The sequence below is a fragment of the Lepeophtheirus salmonis genome, chromosome 3 (assembly GCF_016086655.4).
Source record: "Lepeophtheirus salmonis chromosome 3, UVic_Lsal_1.4, whole genome shotgun sequence".
Taxonomy (NCBI): domain Eukaryota; kingdom Metazoa; phylum Arthropoda; class Copepoda; order Siphonostomatoida; family Caligidae; genus Lepeophtheirus; species Lepeophtheirus salmonis.
Window position 1 is genome coordinate 23,970,223 of NC_052133.2, and position 19,619 is coordinate 23,989,841.

General features: G+C 28.8%; 1 protein-coding gene across 2 annotated transcripts in view; it reads left to right on the plus strand.

The window, feature by feature from the left end:
* sdk (sidekick cell adhesion molecule) overlaps positions 1-19,619 on the plus strand; it is a 30,574-nt gene that overhangs the window by 2,497 nt on the left and 8,458 nt on the right. For both annotated transcript variants that reach the window (XM_040708789.2, XM_040708790.2), the window contains exons 2-6: positions 348-463; positions 13,023-13,121; positions 17,244-17,420; positions 18,300-18,899; positions 19,279-19,560. In XM_040708789.2, the coding sequence (XP_040564723.1) occupies positions 370-463; positions 13,023-13,121; positions 17,244-17,420; positions 18,300-18,899; positions 19,279-19,560 (1,252 nt within the window). In that variant the 5' untranslated portion in view covers positions 348-369. The remainder of the gene's footprint in view (positions 1-347; positions 464-13,022; positions 13,122-17,243; positions 17,421-18,299; positions 18,900-19,278; positions 19,561-19,619) is intronic.

Genomic DNA, 19,619 nt, shown 5'->3' on the forward strand with positions numbered 1-19,619 from the left:
CCCTTATTATTGTGTCTTTTATCAATGTCCTATTTGACAAAGTTTTTACTTACTAGTTATAACAAAATTCCCGTTTTTATTCTAAATCAGCGATTTGTGAATAAAACTTCAAAAATCTTTATAATAAAAATGTATAAAAACAATACTTCATTATTTTTTATTGATCTGGCGTCCTATTGAGATTAGATAGACCACAATTATATATATCTCCAAGAATGAGCCCCTAATGTAAACACTTTCAGATATTATATTCATATATTTGATCCACACTCATTTTAATGCCTTACCAGTTACCAAAATATTTATATATGTGAATATTTAATTGTTTTATTATTTTTATTTTATAGATCCAAACGAATATGAGTCATCATGATACGTTATAAAAGAACAGGATTTTCGAATAATAGTGTTACACTCCAACGAATTCTAATATTGATTTACTTTGTTTTTACGGTTACTGACGGTAAGGTTTGACCTTTTATTTTTTTATACCAATTGTTTTTCTCATTGTTCATTTAATTTATATGTAGTTTCAAGAGGGTAAATTAATTAATAAAGTTTTTAGTTTTAATTCTTGTTCTAAACCCTTTGGGTATACGAAAAGTAAGGAGGGAGGACATTTTGTTTATGGTATACATACATATATATTGAATGTAAGAGAAATGAATATAAATAAGGAGTTGCAATTAATCCCTTTTTTAAACATTTGTATTTAAATGTATGTAATGCCGATGATCAACGAGTAATTATCTTTAAAAAAAAAAATTGTCTGTTGATAAAAGCTGAAAATCATTCTATCGGATTTATTTTCCTTTTCTAAAGATTTATAATGATGAAGCATGAGTTTTGATTATAATATGTACCCATATTTCAAAAGATGCTGCAATAAAGATTTATTTATATCAATATGTACTTGATATACATTTATCAAATATGTAAATGTTGAAATTTTCAAAAAAAAAAAAAAAAAAAAGTGGTTGTAGTATTTTATACAGTAAATGTATAGTTTTAATCATAATTAGAAGAGAACCTCTTTTCTTAATTATTTAAAAAAAAGTATAACTAAAAACTACAACTTTGCAAAAGCTTACTTATTATTCCTTGTGTCTTCTTCTTCTACTTTGTGGGTATTAAAAACTAATTTTCATCCCCATTCATTCTTATTGCATTTTCTTGATTATTGAGTTGCAAATTATCCTTTATCCGAATGTTTATACATTCGGAAAATGTGTTTCGTTAATTTGATTCAATATATTATGTAGTTACCATCATAATACCTATTTCTTCTTCCCTTTTATTCTTCTATAATTCCGTTACGGTTGTTCTCTACATATACCTAAATGTATGTGTTTTTAAACTTATTTATTCCTCGGATTATATATTAATTTTTTACATACATATGTATTGATCAAAATGCAATTATTTGTCTTGAAAAGTTTCTTCAAAATTAGGTGTATGTATATAAATATAATCAAGGATTATTTAACAATTTAAAAACAAATTCAATTCAATATCTTCTTCTATATTAATCAAGCAAAGTTTGTCTGTCTGTATCAATGTATTTATGTCTGAATATATGAAAACGAGTAGGCAGGACCACTGTATATAGTGATCCATGATGTATATCAAACAAATTTTTATCTAAGAAATAACAATGTAGTCCTATTAATGAACTATTACAGCACCGAACGTCCATACAGGGTGAACTGCATATTGTGCTCCCTGATGTAAATTCTATATATATATTTTTCTAGGGGTCTCTTATGTATATCATAATTCCTAAGCATTTACAGTATATATTAAAATTTACGCTGGTATGTTAAAATGAAGTTTGTTTGTTTTTGGTAATAAGCGCTCTAAGGACTAAAGTACGCAATAGTCATCCGAAGATATTAAATTATTTTTTCTCAAACTCATATTATTCTTTCATTCTTGACAAAAAGTCGGCAAGCCCCCAATTTATAATTTAAAAAAAAAATGATAATGATAAACGTTATAGATAGAATAAAGGCTTTACACTATATGTAATTAACATGTTTGAGTATTTCAATAGGTACATGGCGAAAATTTGATCCATAATTGATCGAAACATGCACATTAAATAATGAACTGTTATTGTTTATTAAATAAATATATATGCCCAATATATATATATATATATATTGGGCATATAAAGAGATTTTCCCAATATATTTTTGTTTCGAATATTTTTTTTATGTGCTACTCATTCAGGTGGTTTTATTCGATATATCAATGCATCAAAAATCTATTATTGACTTAAACTCGATCATAACTTAAACTATGCACATCCACGTATAAATGCATGTGTATGTATATTCAAGAAGGAAGTAACTAGCGAATTTAGTACTTATAACAACTAATAAAAAAGTAATTAAAACTTTTTTTTATATAATATTATAAAAGAGAGAAAAAAATTAATATTCTGTTATTTTCACCAATATATTAATGATATATTTATTACATACATATAGAGATGTAAACGAATGTTGTTTTTGGAACCAACTCAATTATGTTAAATGCATGTTCCAATTAACTTGACATTAGGAAAAAACAAATGAGCTCCCCTTTGAATGGGTCATTATTCCCTATAGAAAAAGAAGAATAACGCTTCTCTCTATTTGAGAAATTTCTTATATGATCAAACATATGTGTATTAATATTTTTTTTATAAAAAGACAAAACAAAAGTAACGTACATATATATAATATAAACCTGGCAGTTAATAAAGAAAGAATCCACAGGAATACATCTTCTTGATGTGTTATACTAAAAAAAAAAATCAAATCTTGTAAGGGAAATATTAGTGTAGTAGATAAATGTAGGTACGTCGTTGTTGTGTAGTAATGGGCTCTGAAAAGATAAAAATAAATGTATATTTTTTGACATGTTCGTTCACTTCAAACGGATACTAATTTGAATGAATTATTGAAAGGGAAATGATTAGATACCTACATATAAGATATAATACTCATTAGGGATTTGTATCATTCTTAGGCATACATAACATTATACATTTTCGTATTATGCGGCTTTGTGGAAAACTCACGTTTCATTTTTGTGATGTAATGTGATAAGTGTCTTATCTTCGCTTTTGTAGTCATGTCTTATTCCTTTTTTCACTTTCTTCTTCAAAATCTTGATACAAATGCTTGATAAGTTGTAGTTGGAAAAATCAAAATACCTAAGGCTTTTGATTATATTTATAATTTTGAGGAAGGTCAATAGCTGATTTCTCTATAAAAATGTTATTTCTCAAGTAATTCATTAACCCTTAGTTTATGAATGGATTCAATTATTGGGATATTTAATAGTGCATTTAATTAAATCAAGCAATGATTTGCTCCATACTATGTGTAATGTGTATCCATCATGACTTATCACTTCATAAAAAAAGAATGATTGATATATGTCAGTAAAGATAAATGGCTAATTGATTTGGTTGGCAAATGTTGCATGTACGGATAAATCCACCTACAATCACATGTGTGCGTGGTTTTTTTTCTTGTCCTTTTGTTCATTTAAATACAATTTACGATAATAAGGGGAAAAAATTATTCGTTGACCCCTGTGCAAAAACATAATAACCGGCAAAACATTAGACAAATGGATTTAATAACTTTTGGGAAATAAACATCGATGGAAATTTTGCTTCAGAAATATTTTATTTCCAAAAAAGTCATTTTTTTTCTCCATATTTCAGAAGTGATAGTATGCTATAAATCTATTCAGTGCAAAACCATCCTATGTGGTTGCTTAAACAGTGCAGTGTTGCATTCCTTCAGAGAAATTGGGATTATTTGACACTATTAGCTCCAATGGTGTGCAATCCATATTATTAACTTTGAACAAATATAATTAGAACGATATTTTAGTTCAATAGCTACATGTACTAGTATACAAAAATATTTTTAGTAAACTGTAGCATCTCTTAGTTTTATTAAATAGTTATATATCATTGAAAGTCAACTTTATTATACAATTTAAAGCAGATTGTACAGTTTAGCTCAGAGTTTAAGATATTTTGCTCGCAAAAATGTAGTATGTTCTAATATAAATTTGGTATTTATAACAGGCATAAATAATTAAAAAAACTTGCAATCTATACAGCGACTATTAGGCTTATGATGATTGCAAAATTTAAATTTCCAAGCTTCAATATTGGCAAGATATAATAATCCAAATATTGAAAGTTAAATATCTCAGTGCAAACTTTTGTCCAGATAGCACGTTTTTGCTCAAAGTCAATTAATTATATGACTAACTTCAAAAATATATGATATGGTTATGAGAAAATTTATATATAACTTACAATTAAAATACTTATTAAAAGTAATAAAAATAGCATTTCTAAAAAATGTTGTTAAATGAAAAACTAAATAATGATATAGATTATGTACATAGGAAAAAATGGGAAAAGAAAAATGAAGGACAGGTGACAAAGGGGAAAAAATGGCACAATTATTTTAAGCTAATATATACCTATGTGGGTATAAGTAGGTTATAAGAAAGGACTATTTATTCATACCTTTATAAAACATAACATACATATAAAGTACATTTTTATCTTTTCAACCAAAAATAAAACCAGGTATATGTATGGGGAGATTTTTTTATTTGCATCAGTTAGCCTGTAATACTGGTAGCATGATGTTAACACATCAGTCATCGGATCATGAAATAAGGCCAACATAATGTTTTCTTGTTGGATTCAATATATTTTTTTTAATTTACCATACAGAATTTGTTTCAAGTTCCTACTCACTTCTATCCGTGGATATAGCCTATTCGTGAGATAATGGAAGAAAGTAGAATGGGGTCGTCAACTTCTTATATTTACCAACAGGGATAGAGAAGCAAAAATACAGTTCTTGTGCCGAAAAATATTTTTTTATATTCATTAATGATCATTATTTAAACACAACACAGTAGCATGTGATTTGAATGTAGTTCAAATCTTTACCCTTGTAGTAGTTTAAATCAAATTAAGTTTATAAACAAACACAACAACGATTCGAATGGAAGAAGTGTTGTCAATTAATCATCATTCAGCATGATGGATTATCCATATTGGAAAATATCCATGGATTGACGAACAAGAATAATGTCGTTGAATATAATTAAGAATAATAAAAAATCTGCAAAAGAACTCTCATTAATGACATAATGATTATGACATAAATAGCATAAGAACATACTTTTTGATCATGCTATCATTTTAAATTAAATTAAAATATACAATCGTATATATTATATTAATTATATTTTTTTCGGCCACATGTCCCAAATAGTCCTTCGGTGAAATGTTTATTCAGTAAATTATCTGTTGTTTTTTTGGTCAATTGTTCTAAAACCGTATAAACTACGTCAACTTAAAATAATTATGCCATTTTTTTCAACTAGATCACTTTTCCTTTGCATTTTTTCCTGATATCAATAATATGTAGTCTCCTACTCTTTCTTCTTGTATATGATACTGGTTTTCTATTTCAGATTTTAAAATTCGTAAGTTAAAAAAATCCTATATATATACCTCCCTAAATATCATGTACATTAAAGTAAATACAATTTAATTCAAATTACTTACACTTGCAAATTGTTGGGATATAACATGATTTATGTATTATTAAACCAAAGCTATAAGAATATATATTTACTTTTACTTATCGTAGTTATTTACATAAGATTTGTTTTTTAATATAAAAAACACAAAAAAACCTCAAATGACATTTAATTTTAATGTTGAATGAATAAAAAATAAATATTATTACAAATATTTATTTTGTAAAATACATAACTTTTTAACTCTATACAAATTATAATTATGATAATGTGAGAATCTAGTATGCATTTCCAATGTTTTTAGATGTTAATGCTGAAAAAAATAGTAATCTGATTTACAAAGATTCAATTTCCATCTACTGATGATACTACACAAATTATGATTAGAGACAAACAAAAAGTGGCTTTTTGTTTGTTTTATATATATTTATATTTATATCCTTGAACTTTTTCAAACAAACATGTTGTTTCTTTTATTTTGGGATTGAGTTCTATATATTTTGCTTATTTCCAGTTTTTTTAAATCATGTAGTTAGTTACAATATTATTTGAAAACTCGTGTCATGTAGGTAAATCCAATAATAACTTATTTTCCCTCGGATATATCTCCTTTAATCCGTGTATGTATATAAACGCATGTTCCCTACTTAGGTAGGTAGTTTGGTAGATATGTGTACGAGCAGTGGCTCTTGTCTTATTGATTATTGCCAATAATATTTTTACGTTGAAAAGGCACAAATATCAAAGAAATCAGACTATTTCAATATTACACAGTACATATATATGTATGGCGTTTTTTCTACTCTTTCTGAGACGTTGTATATATTTAGTTTTACTTTGATCAAATGGTATCAATTAATGAATGAGGCTTCTTTAATGCCTCGAGGTCTGTAAGTGAGTACTTTCATGTCACTTTCTTTACTTACTTATTTAAGAGTCATTTTAATTACTAAGGATCTCTATGTAAATGTTTAATAAACAATAAAACATTTTATCATTTTGATTGAATAAAAAGTTGTTTGATGTCTAATGCAACTGATGATGTTGCTTTGTTTTTGCATTTCTTTCTATTTTGTTTCTCTACGAATCTAATATTTGGTCCATGATCAAGTTTCTAATAGTTGAGATACTGCTAATATGGAAGCTTTCAACTTTTTCTCGACTTCTTCTTTTATGACAAAACCAGTTTACTTAGATGGAATTTGTATTGTCAATGTTTTCCATAAATTAATATCTTTAATGAATCTTTACAATCCATGCATGCGTATTATTTTTTATAACTTCATATATACAGGGCTTTGTAGATAAATTAGAAATTTTCAATTTGCTATATATCGTTTCCCCCCTATGATTTGCTGTGATTGTCTGAATTATCTCTTTCATATGAGACTTTGTTAACAAAAAAGGTCAAGGCTGTAAGAGTTGATCAATGTCGCAAGTTTTTTTACTACTTGAAGTACTTGGGGCATTCAAAAGTCATTGTGCACGTCGAGCAGAAAAAGTTTGTGGTGGACGCAGAAATTAATTGGCGAAATGCAACAGGCATTGTCTGTGATTCAAATGAAGTATCACCAGTTAAAAGTCCAATAATCTGTCCGGAGTCATGGTTTTTGGAGCTGTGACCATCGATGGTTCCATCATGCAACCACATTACATCGAGGAGGCTGCACTTAAGATCAACACCACTGAGTACATGAAGATCTTGAAGGACGTCTGCTACCCTAGATGGATGAGAAGTTTGCTCTGAAAATGTGGTACTTGTGCAGGACTCTCCCCTGTGTCATGCCTCCTAGGCAACTCAGTCATTCTTATCTGAGAGGGTACCGTTTTTCATAAAGCCCGAAATCTGGCATAACAATAATACAGATTTGAACATTCTCGATAACTGTCTGTGGGGTATCCTTCAAGAACAGGTCGACAAACGATCCTACAGCAATGTTAGCTCCCTAAAGGTAGAGAACCAAGCGCTGAAGGATGATTTCATCTGATCGTGTAATCAAGGCTTCAGGACTATTCAGGCAAATGTTCACTAAGGTTATTGAAGCTAGAGGAGGTCACAGCAAATGAATCAAAACACAAGATCACTCACAACAACTTAATAAATTTTATAAGATTTGATCAATAAATCACCATGCTATAAATGTTATAACTTGCCGAGAATAAATTACCAATTTATATGCATTGCCCTGTATATAAGGCATTTTAATACGCCTCTCGGGCCACATTCTATGTATGTGAAATTTATTCATTCTCTTTGAACTGAACGAAGGTTGTTGTTGTAATTTCTTCGTAGTTATTTTTGTCTTTCAATATTCGCTATATAATATTAGGTTACTTATTTGATTTTTAAGGGGGGTTCAAATAGTTTAGAGATTGATAAAAATAATATTTGAATGTTTGTATTGAGGCTAAACATAAAAAGATTGTGATATATGTACATTATATTCCAAAGAAGAAAACCGATAATTGTTCTACAAAAGAGTGTCATAGCCATTAAAATGAATTATTAAATAATTATTATTGGTGTTTCAATATAATAATTTATTTTAATAACTACATTAACATACTAATTTTAGGAATATAAATTATTAAATAAATTTTTATTAAGAGGCAATACATTTCAGATACATATCATATGTTATATATGTATATAACAAATGGGTTGAAAAGGCTTGGGCTTCACACATACCTAGATGGCGTTATTTTTTTTTATTCACCTCATTTTCAGATAGAACCAATCTTCAGAAGACATCTATAAAACTTTTATGACTGTATGTTCTTTAGTTTGTGTTAAGTGTGACGCTAATTTTGCTATTTCCAAAATAGTTGATCAAAAACAATTTCGTGTTTTAATTTAGAGAATACCGTTCAAGCTAAGCAATGTCTTGAAAATTGAAATGGGAACTCCACTCTATAAAGTGAATAATTTATATATATATATAATAAGAATAATTTAAAAAAAAACAAATCAACTTTGAACGAATAAAAGTGTTTTCTTTGTTAAGCCCGGGACTTATCAGCCCATATGTTGGGCAAAGTAAATTATTATTCTTTAGTTACTCCAAAGAGCAATAATATGATAATTTTGGGGGTTTTCACTTGACAATCATTCGTAGTTGATATCAAATGGTGGTGGGTAAATCTATTTTTAAGAAGGAAGGTGATTTTAGTTTATGATCAATTCTCTAACATCTATTTTTGTAATCCAAGGAATGACTCTATAAATACATAGATAGGTTGTTCTAGATACATAACTATGAGTACTAAACTAACTCGCCATTAATCCTTGGAAAGTATACAAATACCAACATTTAAAATAAAATAAAAATAGTGAGAAATCCATATATGCGCCACAAATTATTTTACAGAGTGAGAAGTATAAAAGAAAAGGAAAAAAAGGTCAGGAATTTATATACCTACATACATATTATGTGAATGTTTTTCCTCTTTAATTTAGATGAGGGAGAGGATGATAATATTATCTATGTATAAGTGTTCTACTACCCCCTGGTGTTTTAAGATATCTATGTACATACATATGTGCATATAATCAAAAATAGGTCGTGTCAATCAATAATATAACTGTCATTCATATTACAAGTATGTAATTATAATTACATATTATTCACCTATATAATATTCAAGTATTTGTAATTTCATTTGATGAGCTTTTAGCATGATCCTCTATTTTCTTTTCTTTTTGAAATTATTATTAAAAGTAAGTAGTAGACACGTAAATGATTCATGAATGCATCAAAGCAGATGAGCGAGAGAGGGAGTGAGTGAGCGTTCTGCTTATTTCTATCTTAAAAAGATATGATAATTATAAGTTATAACTTAGAACCTTCATGTCAAAGAAAATTAAATTAGATACATACTATGAAATGCATTAACTAAAATATTGTGCATATTAATCAATATTCATACTACCTTGATATTATTGCAAGTTTATGATCTTTCCAATTATTTATATATATGTAGGGTTTTGCTGTTATTGGTCATTCCATGTCAATTTATCCAGCATATAATAACCCACTCAATAAATATTGTAAAGAAATAACCGAAGCTGTCTAAATGGCATTTTATAAAATAAAATGATGAATTGACTCTTGTGTGCGATGATAATAGAAGAATCGCATATAAAATATCTGTCAATAAATATACAGAGTAGTCCAAATGAATTTGGAAAATCTTTAAAGGCTTATAACGAACGAATTAGATCAGGTGAAACCATAATTTTTGTATGATTGGAAAGCTACATTGAATTACATTCAATTATTCTTAATGAAATCCGCCTCTCTGTATAACCTCAGCCAGATGGTGGTGGAAGCTTTGGTAGGCCAGGTCCAATTTTGCCATTGTTTGGGCAATGTACTTCTTCAAGGCATCCACAGACGAATAATACTTGGCACAGGTCTCATGTTCAACCCATCCCCAGAGATAAAATCGATTAGATTCAGGTTCGGGCTGTTTGCAGGACAACATCCGAGCTCCATAAGTGAGGACATTTTGTGCCCAAGACATCCGACACACCCTTGCGGGCCCGTGCCCTTATTGAAAGGTTTAATTTCTTCCTTCCATCCAGGGAGTATATATTAAATATGCAAAACCAGTACAATTGCAAAGCTTCTGCAGCCGTGTGGCGGAGGTTATCAAGAGAAGGCGATTTCATCTCTCTATAAATACTTGTGAACTGTCATTTTTTTTTTTAATCAAAAAGTATTGAAAAATATCGTAAATACTGCTGCTAAAATATTGCTATCGTTACAGGACTAATTGCTACATACATATATTATTATGCAAGGCCAACCTTTCGATTTACATATTATTATAGATGAAATGTACACATATGATTAGTGTTATGTCCGTCCTTATTTAGGACTGAAGCCTGCGTCCCTTCGAGTTCAGTCTCGGTCTGGTCTAGTTCAGTCTAGCATGTCAGTCCTAAAACTTATAAAGTTCGGTCCTTGATGACGTCAATCAACTTTATTTATTTTAATTAATCAGTTCTATTACTGACAGTCCTAAGGGCCGGTTCCGTAGACTGATAGAACCAGTCCTAAGACTGGACCGGATAAATTAGGACCGACACAACACTACATACGATGCATCAACATATTATACCGATGTACTTTAATATTATTATGTGAGAGAATTCATTTTATATTCTAAAAGAAATACGATTATGTCTTATTTGATATTCAAATTGAGTAGAAGAAAGAAAGATGGATATCAAATGTCGGTAGAAGTGAATGGATGGATCCATTTTTTCATTAAGGTTGATGTATTAACCATATTTAGACGGACTTAATCTCTCTAAAAAGTGGCACCTATCTCTCTTCTTTAAAAATACAATCTTACTTACATATTAAATACTAAAATACATAAATGAAAAAGAGTATACAAACAATAGTCAATACGTATTATGTATTTAAAAAGGCCATTTACTTTCATACTAAAGGAAAGATAGAGAGAAGAAACTACTTAAAATACTATTATTATTTAGAAAAATAAATTAATAAAATACTCCAAATTATTTACGCCTCATAGATTTAAAGATTTTTTTTAAAGATAATTATGAGTAGGATTTGCTCACAGGATTATTATTTTATATTTGTACAATGTACATATTAGTATTGGGGTACGGTTTGAAAATCAATCCTAGGCTCTTATGGTTTTTAGTGGAGGGAATTAATTCAGTCCTTACAAGAGGTTTGATCTAGACTGGTTCCAAGGAAAAAATATGTCTAGATCTGTCTTCCAAAAAATTTCCTTTAGATCGGCCCCTAAACAAATTATGTACACGTTTTAAATACGATTACATTTTGATCTTGGCCGAATCTTAACACTAGTACATAAGTTTTTTAAATATGTGTGTAGTTATTATACTTTTTTTATTTTTGTCGTTTCCTTTGCATGTTGATGTACATCTGCATGCAACAACGTACATCCATTGTCGAATAAGCATAATAACAATGAAATGTCCAGAGGAAATGAGTGTCTTTGGTTGACAACAAAAAGGTACATAATGTATGTCCTAGATCTTATTTATCTAGGACTCCATAATGTAAGACTCGTCAATATAAAAGCAAGCTTGAATGGCTTTTCTCATAATTGAGTAATGATTGCATTCATTTATTATGTTAATCAGGGGCGTCCGTAGGGAATGGGATGAAGGGGCTGTACAGCTTACCAAAAATTAATATTTTGAAAAAAAATCTGAAAAATCCACAGCTATTCACATAAAAATTCAAAGCTCTTCTCAAAAAATTAAATTTTTTGTAAAAAAAATTTCCAAAATCTACAGCTGTTGACAAAAAATTAAGCTTTTTGGAAAAAAATTCAAAAGTTACATTTTCTTCGGGGGGAGAGGGGCTACAGCCCCTACAGTCCCCATGCAGCAGACTTTCTTGTACATACACACATTTTGATTTCATTCTCGTCAAATTTTTATATCGCATTCTTATGTTTTTCATGTACATACATATTTATTATGGATATATGTACATAATAATAATATATTAATACAATATTACCTATCTTTGCGCCCAGATTTAAAGGTAAAATAAATATTCATCCTTAATTTCACGGATACAAGAACTTATCCACACGTCTCTTTTATATACCTACATACATTTTATATGAATAAATATGAGGTAAAATCTCATTACGTAATGTTATTATAATGCTATACTAAAAAAATCCCCTATGAATATTATTAGTTTAAAAAAAATTATAAGATAAAAAATTATATAGTTCTATATATATATATAGAACAATATAATGAAGGCACTTCATCTTTTGCAAATGCTTGGTAGATGTTTTGTTAAGGATAAGATGTGCAAATAAATATTTAAACACGCGATTTTTTGTAGTTGTTTGCAAATATGGTGTACATTTGGTGAATTGAAGGTATGACCATCAGGGGCGTCTGCAAAGGATGGATTTGAGGGGCTCCCCCAAAAAAAAAAAAAAAATTAAAGAATTTGTGCTTTTTAATATTGTATTTTTTTTTTTTAATTTTTACAAGTTCCAATTAGCTACTATTTGTAACTTGAATAACGAAATTTTACATAAAAATTATAATACAAAAATGAAATTAAAAATTTAAGAGTTGTTGCGATTAAGATAATACAATAATAGAATATTATTCCTTCGATTTTCAATACATTAATGATGTAGTTCTTAACCTTTTATTGAACATTACTAATTGATAGGCATTAAATTCCAAAGTTTCATCCCTTGTAATTGTATGTATAAAAACCAAGTAATTTTGAATGGTTAAGGACATTTTTAATTAAAATTAAGATGTAACTTGTACACAACATACATACATGGGCCTATACCAATTTTTATATATATATATACATAATTGTTCATAATACAGTTCATTTATTCGTTGTTTATTTTTGTTTCTTTCAAAACGTATATTTATTTTTCAGGATTGGATTTGAAGGCTCCGAGATTTATCATATCTCCATCTGCATCGGGTTCCATTGTAGCAGAAAGGCGTACAAAGATACTACAATGTCAAGCTGTCGGTAAGGACTATTTATTTATCTATCGTCATATGTAACATTGTATGTCATATATTATACATAAAGATGGGATGTGTATAAAGAAAAAACTTACTATAGCGATTAAATAAGGATAAACATTTGAAGGTTTACTCTTTCTTTTTTGTTCATTATTTAATAGGTCGTGGGGATGTTAACATCTCCCTCTAAAAGAAGAATTTTTGTCTATTTTGCCTATCAAAGGAAAAATTAAAAAAATATATATTTTTTAAACATAATTATGATATTTTCTCTGCATTAATCTTATTTTAAAGGTTGAAGAAGGTTCTCCTCTTTATAACAGTAATTCATGTTCTTCCCCCAAAAAAACATATAACAGGGAGCTGATATAGTCTTAATTCAGTAATACCATATGTCTCGCTCCAGTCTTCTCCTCGGGCTCTTAAACAAATCCCATGTTTAATGATACATAACTAGATTAAAGTATTCAGAATACAATATACAATGTTTCTAAGAATCAGTTACATCTGGGTTCTTTGAAATATGTATGTAATATGTACTTTAGTATGCAAAAATATTGTCAAATTCATAGAAAAGTTGTTGCTATAAAAATACAAGAGTGTTTATCTTTATCACCTCCTTTATTTTTTGTACCCTTCCCTATTCATTAGCACTTCTTAATCCATGAATGAGTATCTTTACTTTGATAATGCGACTTAACGATATACTCTATATTATACGCACATTCATACATTTAACTAGACTTCTTCTTCAATGTGAATATATGTACTATGTATATATATAGGTATAAAAAGAAAGTATGGTTATGAAAGGGGGGAGGGGTAGAATCATTGGGGTAATGATGACGAATTGGTTGTGTGATGTACATATTATATCTTTTAAATGTATCAAATGATATGTTGCAATTTTTGATCATATATAAAAAACATGTACAATTACTACGTAAATATAATTGACCAATTGATTCTGGACAGATAATAATATTCATATATCTTCATACTTTTTGAAGACAAGGTAAAAAGCAAAAACAACAGTAACACAGAGTATGTATTATATGTACCTACATAAGATCGAAAAACAAAGCCTATAAATATTTAATGAGTTACAAACACGGAAAGAAAATGATAAGATACTTTTCTTTTCTGTCTTTCTGTTATCTTTTTAGTCTTTCAAAATAAAAAAATAAGTTAACTTTGTTTCTTTAGGCGGTTATAATTAATACGTTTCTTTCTTTTCTTTGCCTTCAACTCATTATATGAATGAAACTCCACCACTACCAGTACTACTATCAAATAAAAGTGGAAGAATGAGTTTTTTGTGTCTGAACCTGTCTATGTAATGTAGATAATCATCGGAGATTGCATTTGGGAGAATGTCTCTTTTTTGTCACGATATTCTTACTCTTGTATTCAATAGTTGACTTCAAATTTGAATTTTAACGTCATACTACGTATCATATTTGAGGGTGCTAGGTAATTTTGCCTCTAGAATAATTTGCCTTGATATATAAATAACTTAGATTTATTAGGTCAATGTTGTTATTTTTGCTTAATTCTTTTGTAATTTTTAATCAAAATATGTAATGGGTATTACTATAAAACGCATTAAATGGTTGTTTTCTGTTAGAAAAATGATAGAATCATGCCCCAAAATTTCAAGTCCTATAATAACAAAATCTGACTATGTAATGAATTGAACCAGAGACTAAGTAGGTTATATAATTAGTATAATAAGAAAAACAAAAAGAAAATAGATAATGTAACGAATAGAAGAATTGCTTATCACTTCTCTGTTAGTAATTATTATTAAACATAAAATGCAAAAAATATGCAAATTTCTTACCTATGACTAGTGTTGTATCTGTGCAGTCCATTTTGGTACCGTACCACTTATTGGTCCTTAAAGAAGGTATAATCGATCCCTCATGATATCATTGAGGTGTTTTTTTTATTTTTTACATATGTTCGAATATAGTATTTTGATATAATATTGTAATATAATGAAAACATTAATATTTATTGTAAGTTATATGCAATACATATCCGATATAAACCATAGATATTTTCAGGAAAATTGAAGTACCTGTCTTTAGACTGGACTGAGCCAAATAAATGTGGACCGACACAATGCTACTTGTAATCGCCCTCAAGTGTTGAAAACGTATTCCATTACCAAAAAAATATACTAAATCCAAAAAATTAATTTTACAGGTGCTATACGGAGAAAATCATTCATTTATCAAACAGCACCACGAAATCAGTCAGTGAGTTACTTCAAATCAAAGCAGGTCCAATTTCAAATCCCATTTTTGTCCTTAGAAATGGGCTAGGGTTTTAATTTCTAAAAATCAGAAAATAATAAATAAACATTAACCTAATGAGCGTTATACTTATAGGGTTAACGACTACTTTTTCCCTTTTATTTAAATGTTCCTTAAGGGGAGATAGCAACATTCAATAACATAAAAAGTTTACGTTCTAGCAGTTTTTTTTCTTCTTAAATTCACTTTGAAAATTAAAGAAAATATACGTAAGCAAAAAACGGATGCTTAAAAAAGTATTCAATTGGCATCTTTTTCCTTTAAAACCCTATTTTTTAGTTTTTTGTTGCTATTATTATTATTCACTGTAATAACTCTATTGGGAATGATGAATATTTTTATTTATAGATTGTAGACTACTTCTGCATTTCTGTAAGTTAATTATAACTTGAGTGGTTGACTTTTTATCTATTTTCTATATAGCTCTTGGATAATAATAAAGTGAATACTACTTTAAGGGTATAATAGATCCATTCTTGGGACCTCTTTCTATAATATTTCAATATAATTTGTCAATTCAAATAAGAAATTGATATAAAACATAGGGGCTTAGCCCCATAATTTTGATAAAGTGAAGGCAAGGATTTATTCAACTACCAATATGGTTAATTCACGAATGATAAAGCTACATATATCAAATGATCGACTACTAAAAAGGATGCTTTATTTAGGAAGGGTCTTGGAAATATGTAATCCGAAATTCTCACAGTAATAGGAAGATGAATAATTGTCACAAATAAATGAGTTGGTTAATACATATGAACAAAGTATTATCCAAGGCGAATACTCTTAGAACCGTTTATATTGCTTCTAACAGATGTTTTTATCAGTTATATCCAATGATACAAAGGATTATTTGGATAAAGTGCACCTACCTGGGGGGAAAAAACCCAAAAAGATAAATATTATTTTCTTTGTATGTTCATTTCCCTTGTTTGTTCAAGGAAATTATTTTTCAACTAAGTGTACATATAATTATTTTTCCAGATAATATTACATTAGGTACATATATCGGAAGGATTGCAACCATAATATTCTCGCAACCTAGTATAACATTTCCACTTCTTTTACAAGTCATTACTTGTAACTATATGAAATGAGTATGCCTCTAAATATGTACAAAAGAAATCATGACTCAGGAGAGAGCTGCATGATTGTATTGTATATATTGCTTAGTTATAATAATACTAATTATTTTTTGGCTTGATTGAGTTGGTTTTCTAATTGGTAGAAATTATAAGCAGTTTCTATGTCTTCTAACTAAAATAAATACATAGTATGTTAAATTCTATATATTTTTTTGCATATTGCAAGTAAATTAAACTTTTGGGAAGGAATCAATTGGCATTGAATGTAGGTAGATGAATAAATAAAATGTATGTATATGTAATTATTTGAGAAATAAGATCAAAAGAAAACCATAGTTATAACTATTATTTTTTGAATATATTGAAGATATTGCTACATGCATCTATGAAACTTTAAGTAGTATAGTACAAGTTCTTACAAGACTAGAATATATAGATAATATATATACGTTATATATGATTAAACATGGATAGATATGTATATCTTACTAATCAATTAACTTAAATCCTATTGATAATCTATTGTTTAGCTTCAACAAAAGATAGGAAATGTTATTAATTATGTGTGAACAGATGTTTTCTGTGTCTCTTGTAAGAAGGGTATATATTTGTTATTTATTTTCAAGGTTCTTTTACCAAAAAAATGATAATAATGCTTGACAAAAAGCACTTTAGACCCATTTATAATCATCGATTTCTATTACTTTTCTTTGACAGGATCTCCTCAGCCTCAATATCGATGGACAAGGGACGGCGTCGTTTTATCGGAATTCTCTTCAGAAACTTTTTATAAAATTCAATCGGTAATGAAAGCAGATGCTGGAAATTATCAATGTGCGGCTCGGAACACGGCTGGAACGATTCTTTCAGATACAATACCTATCACTGTGGCATGTGAGGATAAATTGCTTTTAAATTGTGTTTCTTTTTCTTTTATATTTTTTTCTTCTCTTATTGTCTTAAATTGACTAATTCATCACTTGGCAAAAAATGTATTGGAAATCTATTTCTTCCTTGGTTTCCAGTTTAATATTATAGATGTAAACTCAATGTTTATAAATGTATATATCCATACAATACATTTATATGTATTAGGTATGAGCGTATATGTATTGTGCAGTATGTTTGTATAAATTATCTGAATAAATATCAAAGGAAAGTTCATTTTCTAAGAGGAGAAAAATATATAATATGTAAGTATATGTAAAACCCATATCTATCTGTAAGAATTAGGCATTACATAATTTCAAAGTTAAAAATTTGAGAGAAAGGAAGAGGTGAGACCTATTATCCTGTTACAGTCAGTGAGTACTGTGTATTTAGTAAAATGACATTGATAAGGATCTACTTTTTTTCTTCTTTTTTTTGCGTTAGAAGGGCATTGATTAATTATTATCATTATTATTATTTATATGACAACGATTATTGCCAAGATTATTTTATTTAAAAAGGCTCTCTTAATTGGATTATATCCGTCAGGGATATGTTTATATGTATGTAATAGTCTTTAATTGGGATTTGTTCCTGTTTAATGTTTTAATTTGAACAATTGCGTTACTAAAAAGAGGACTTGCCAAAATGCATTATCTCTTAAATTTCTATTCATTAAGGATGGCTTACATACCTACATATACAACATACATACAATATATGTAGCGTACAATCTACATACATATATTGTGGACCACTCTTTCTCCCTATTGTGAAAACATTGTTAAATTTTTATCACATTTATATTTACATTGTACTTACTTTATGCATTTCTTTTTGTAGACATGACACCCTTCGATCCAGCTCCTAATCCTGATCTCCAAGTTAAAGCGGGTCATGCAGCAATATTCAAATTTCCCGTACTTGCGAGTGTTCCAGAGCCCTCCGTCATTTGGCAAACAGACGACGGTACTCAATTATACGGAGTTAAATATGCAATGACATCCGAAAACGATTTGGTCATTCTCTCGGTGGATAGTAGTGACTCTAGAAGATATCGAACCCGTGCAACCAATACTCAGCTGGGACAGGAGGAAAACTCTCCATACGGCTTTTTAGAAGTGTATGGAGAAGATGGAGCTGATGTTCCTCCTGAGATTGTTATTCCTCCAAAAGATCTTACAGTCAATAAAGATACTCCTGTTTCAGAACTTCAATGCATTGCCAATGCTCGCCCTTTAAGTGAAATTGAGCTCACTTGGCATAAAGACGGAGTTCCGATTGATGAAACTCAGGTCTCTTATAGTTTTAATGATCTCTGGAATAGAACGCTCTCCTTACTAAGAGTTAATTTAGATCATAGTGGAGTGTACTCATGCCAAGTTCGGATGCGATCTGGTGGTGGTCCCACATTAACCAAGGATGCTACTGTAAAAGTCACTGGTGAGTAAATCAGCATGCTCATTTTTGATTATTATAATATTTGACTTTTATCTTGAGGTTTTTTAAAAAGTCGACCACATCATATTATAATTTTTTTTTTTTTTTTTTTTTTGTGTGTGTGTTTATATTATATTTTTATTAGTATCCAAGACTGATTCAATTAACAATAAGATTCCTTTCTCTGTTTCTTTTTCTGAGTAAATAAAAAAAAGTATTACAAAACAATATAATATAGTTTATATGTATATATTATAACTTGACTTTATTTAATATATGTACACAATATAATATAAATATATACATAATATATAATCCAATGAAAGAGTCAATTTATATATGATTATTATGCTGATTTTCCTCTTTCCTATTATATTTATAGAAAAGCCTTATTTCTATCGTCGAATGAGTCTTGAGACTTTTGGAGATTTTGGAAATGATATCTCCATTCCTTGTCATGTCAAAGGTATTCCTGAGCCATCTGTGATATGGTATAGGAACGGCATTCCTATTGATGAAGTCCCAAATACTCGTTACTCCGTAGATCCTGAAGATCGATCTCTTAAAATAAATTTCATGAGGAATGAGGATTCTGGCATGTTTCAATGTTCTGCAGTTAATGATGCAGGAGATGTGAATGGATACACGTGGCTTAGAGTCAAAAGTAATTTAATCATTTTTAAGCAAATATGCATGCATAATATTAATGTAATGATGTCGTTC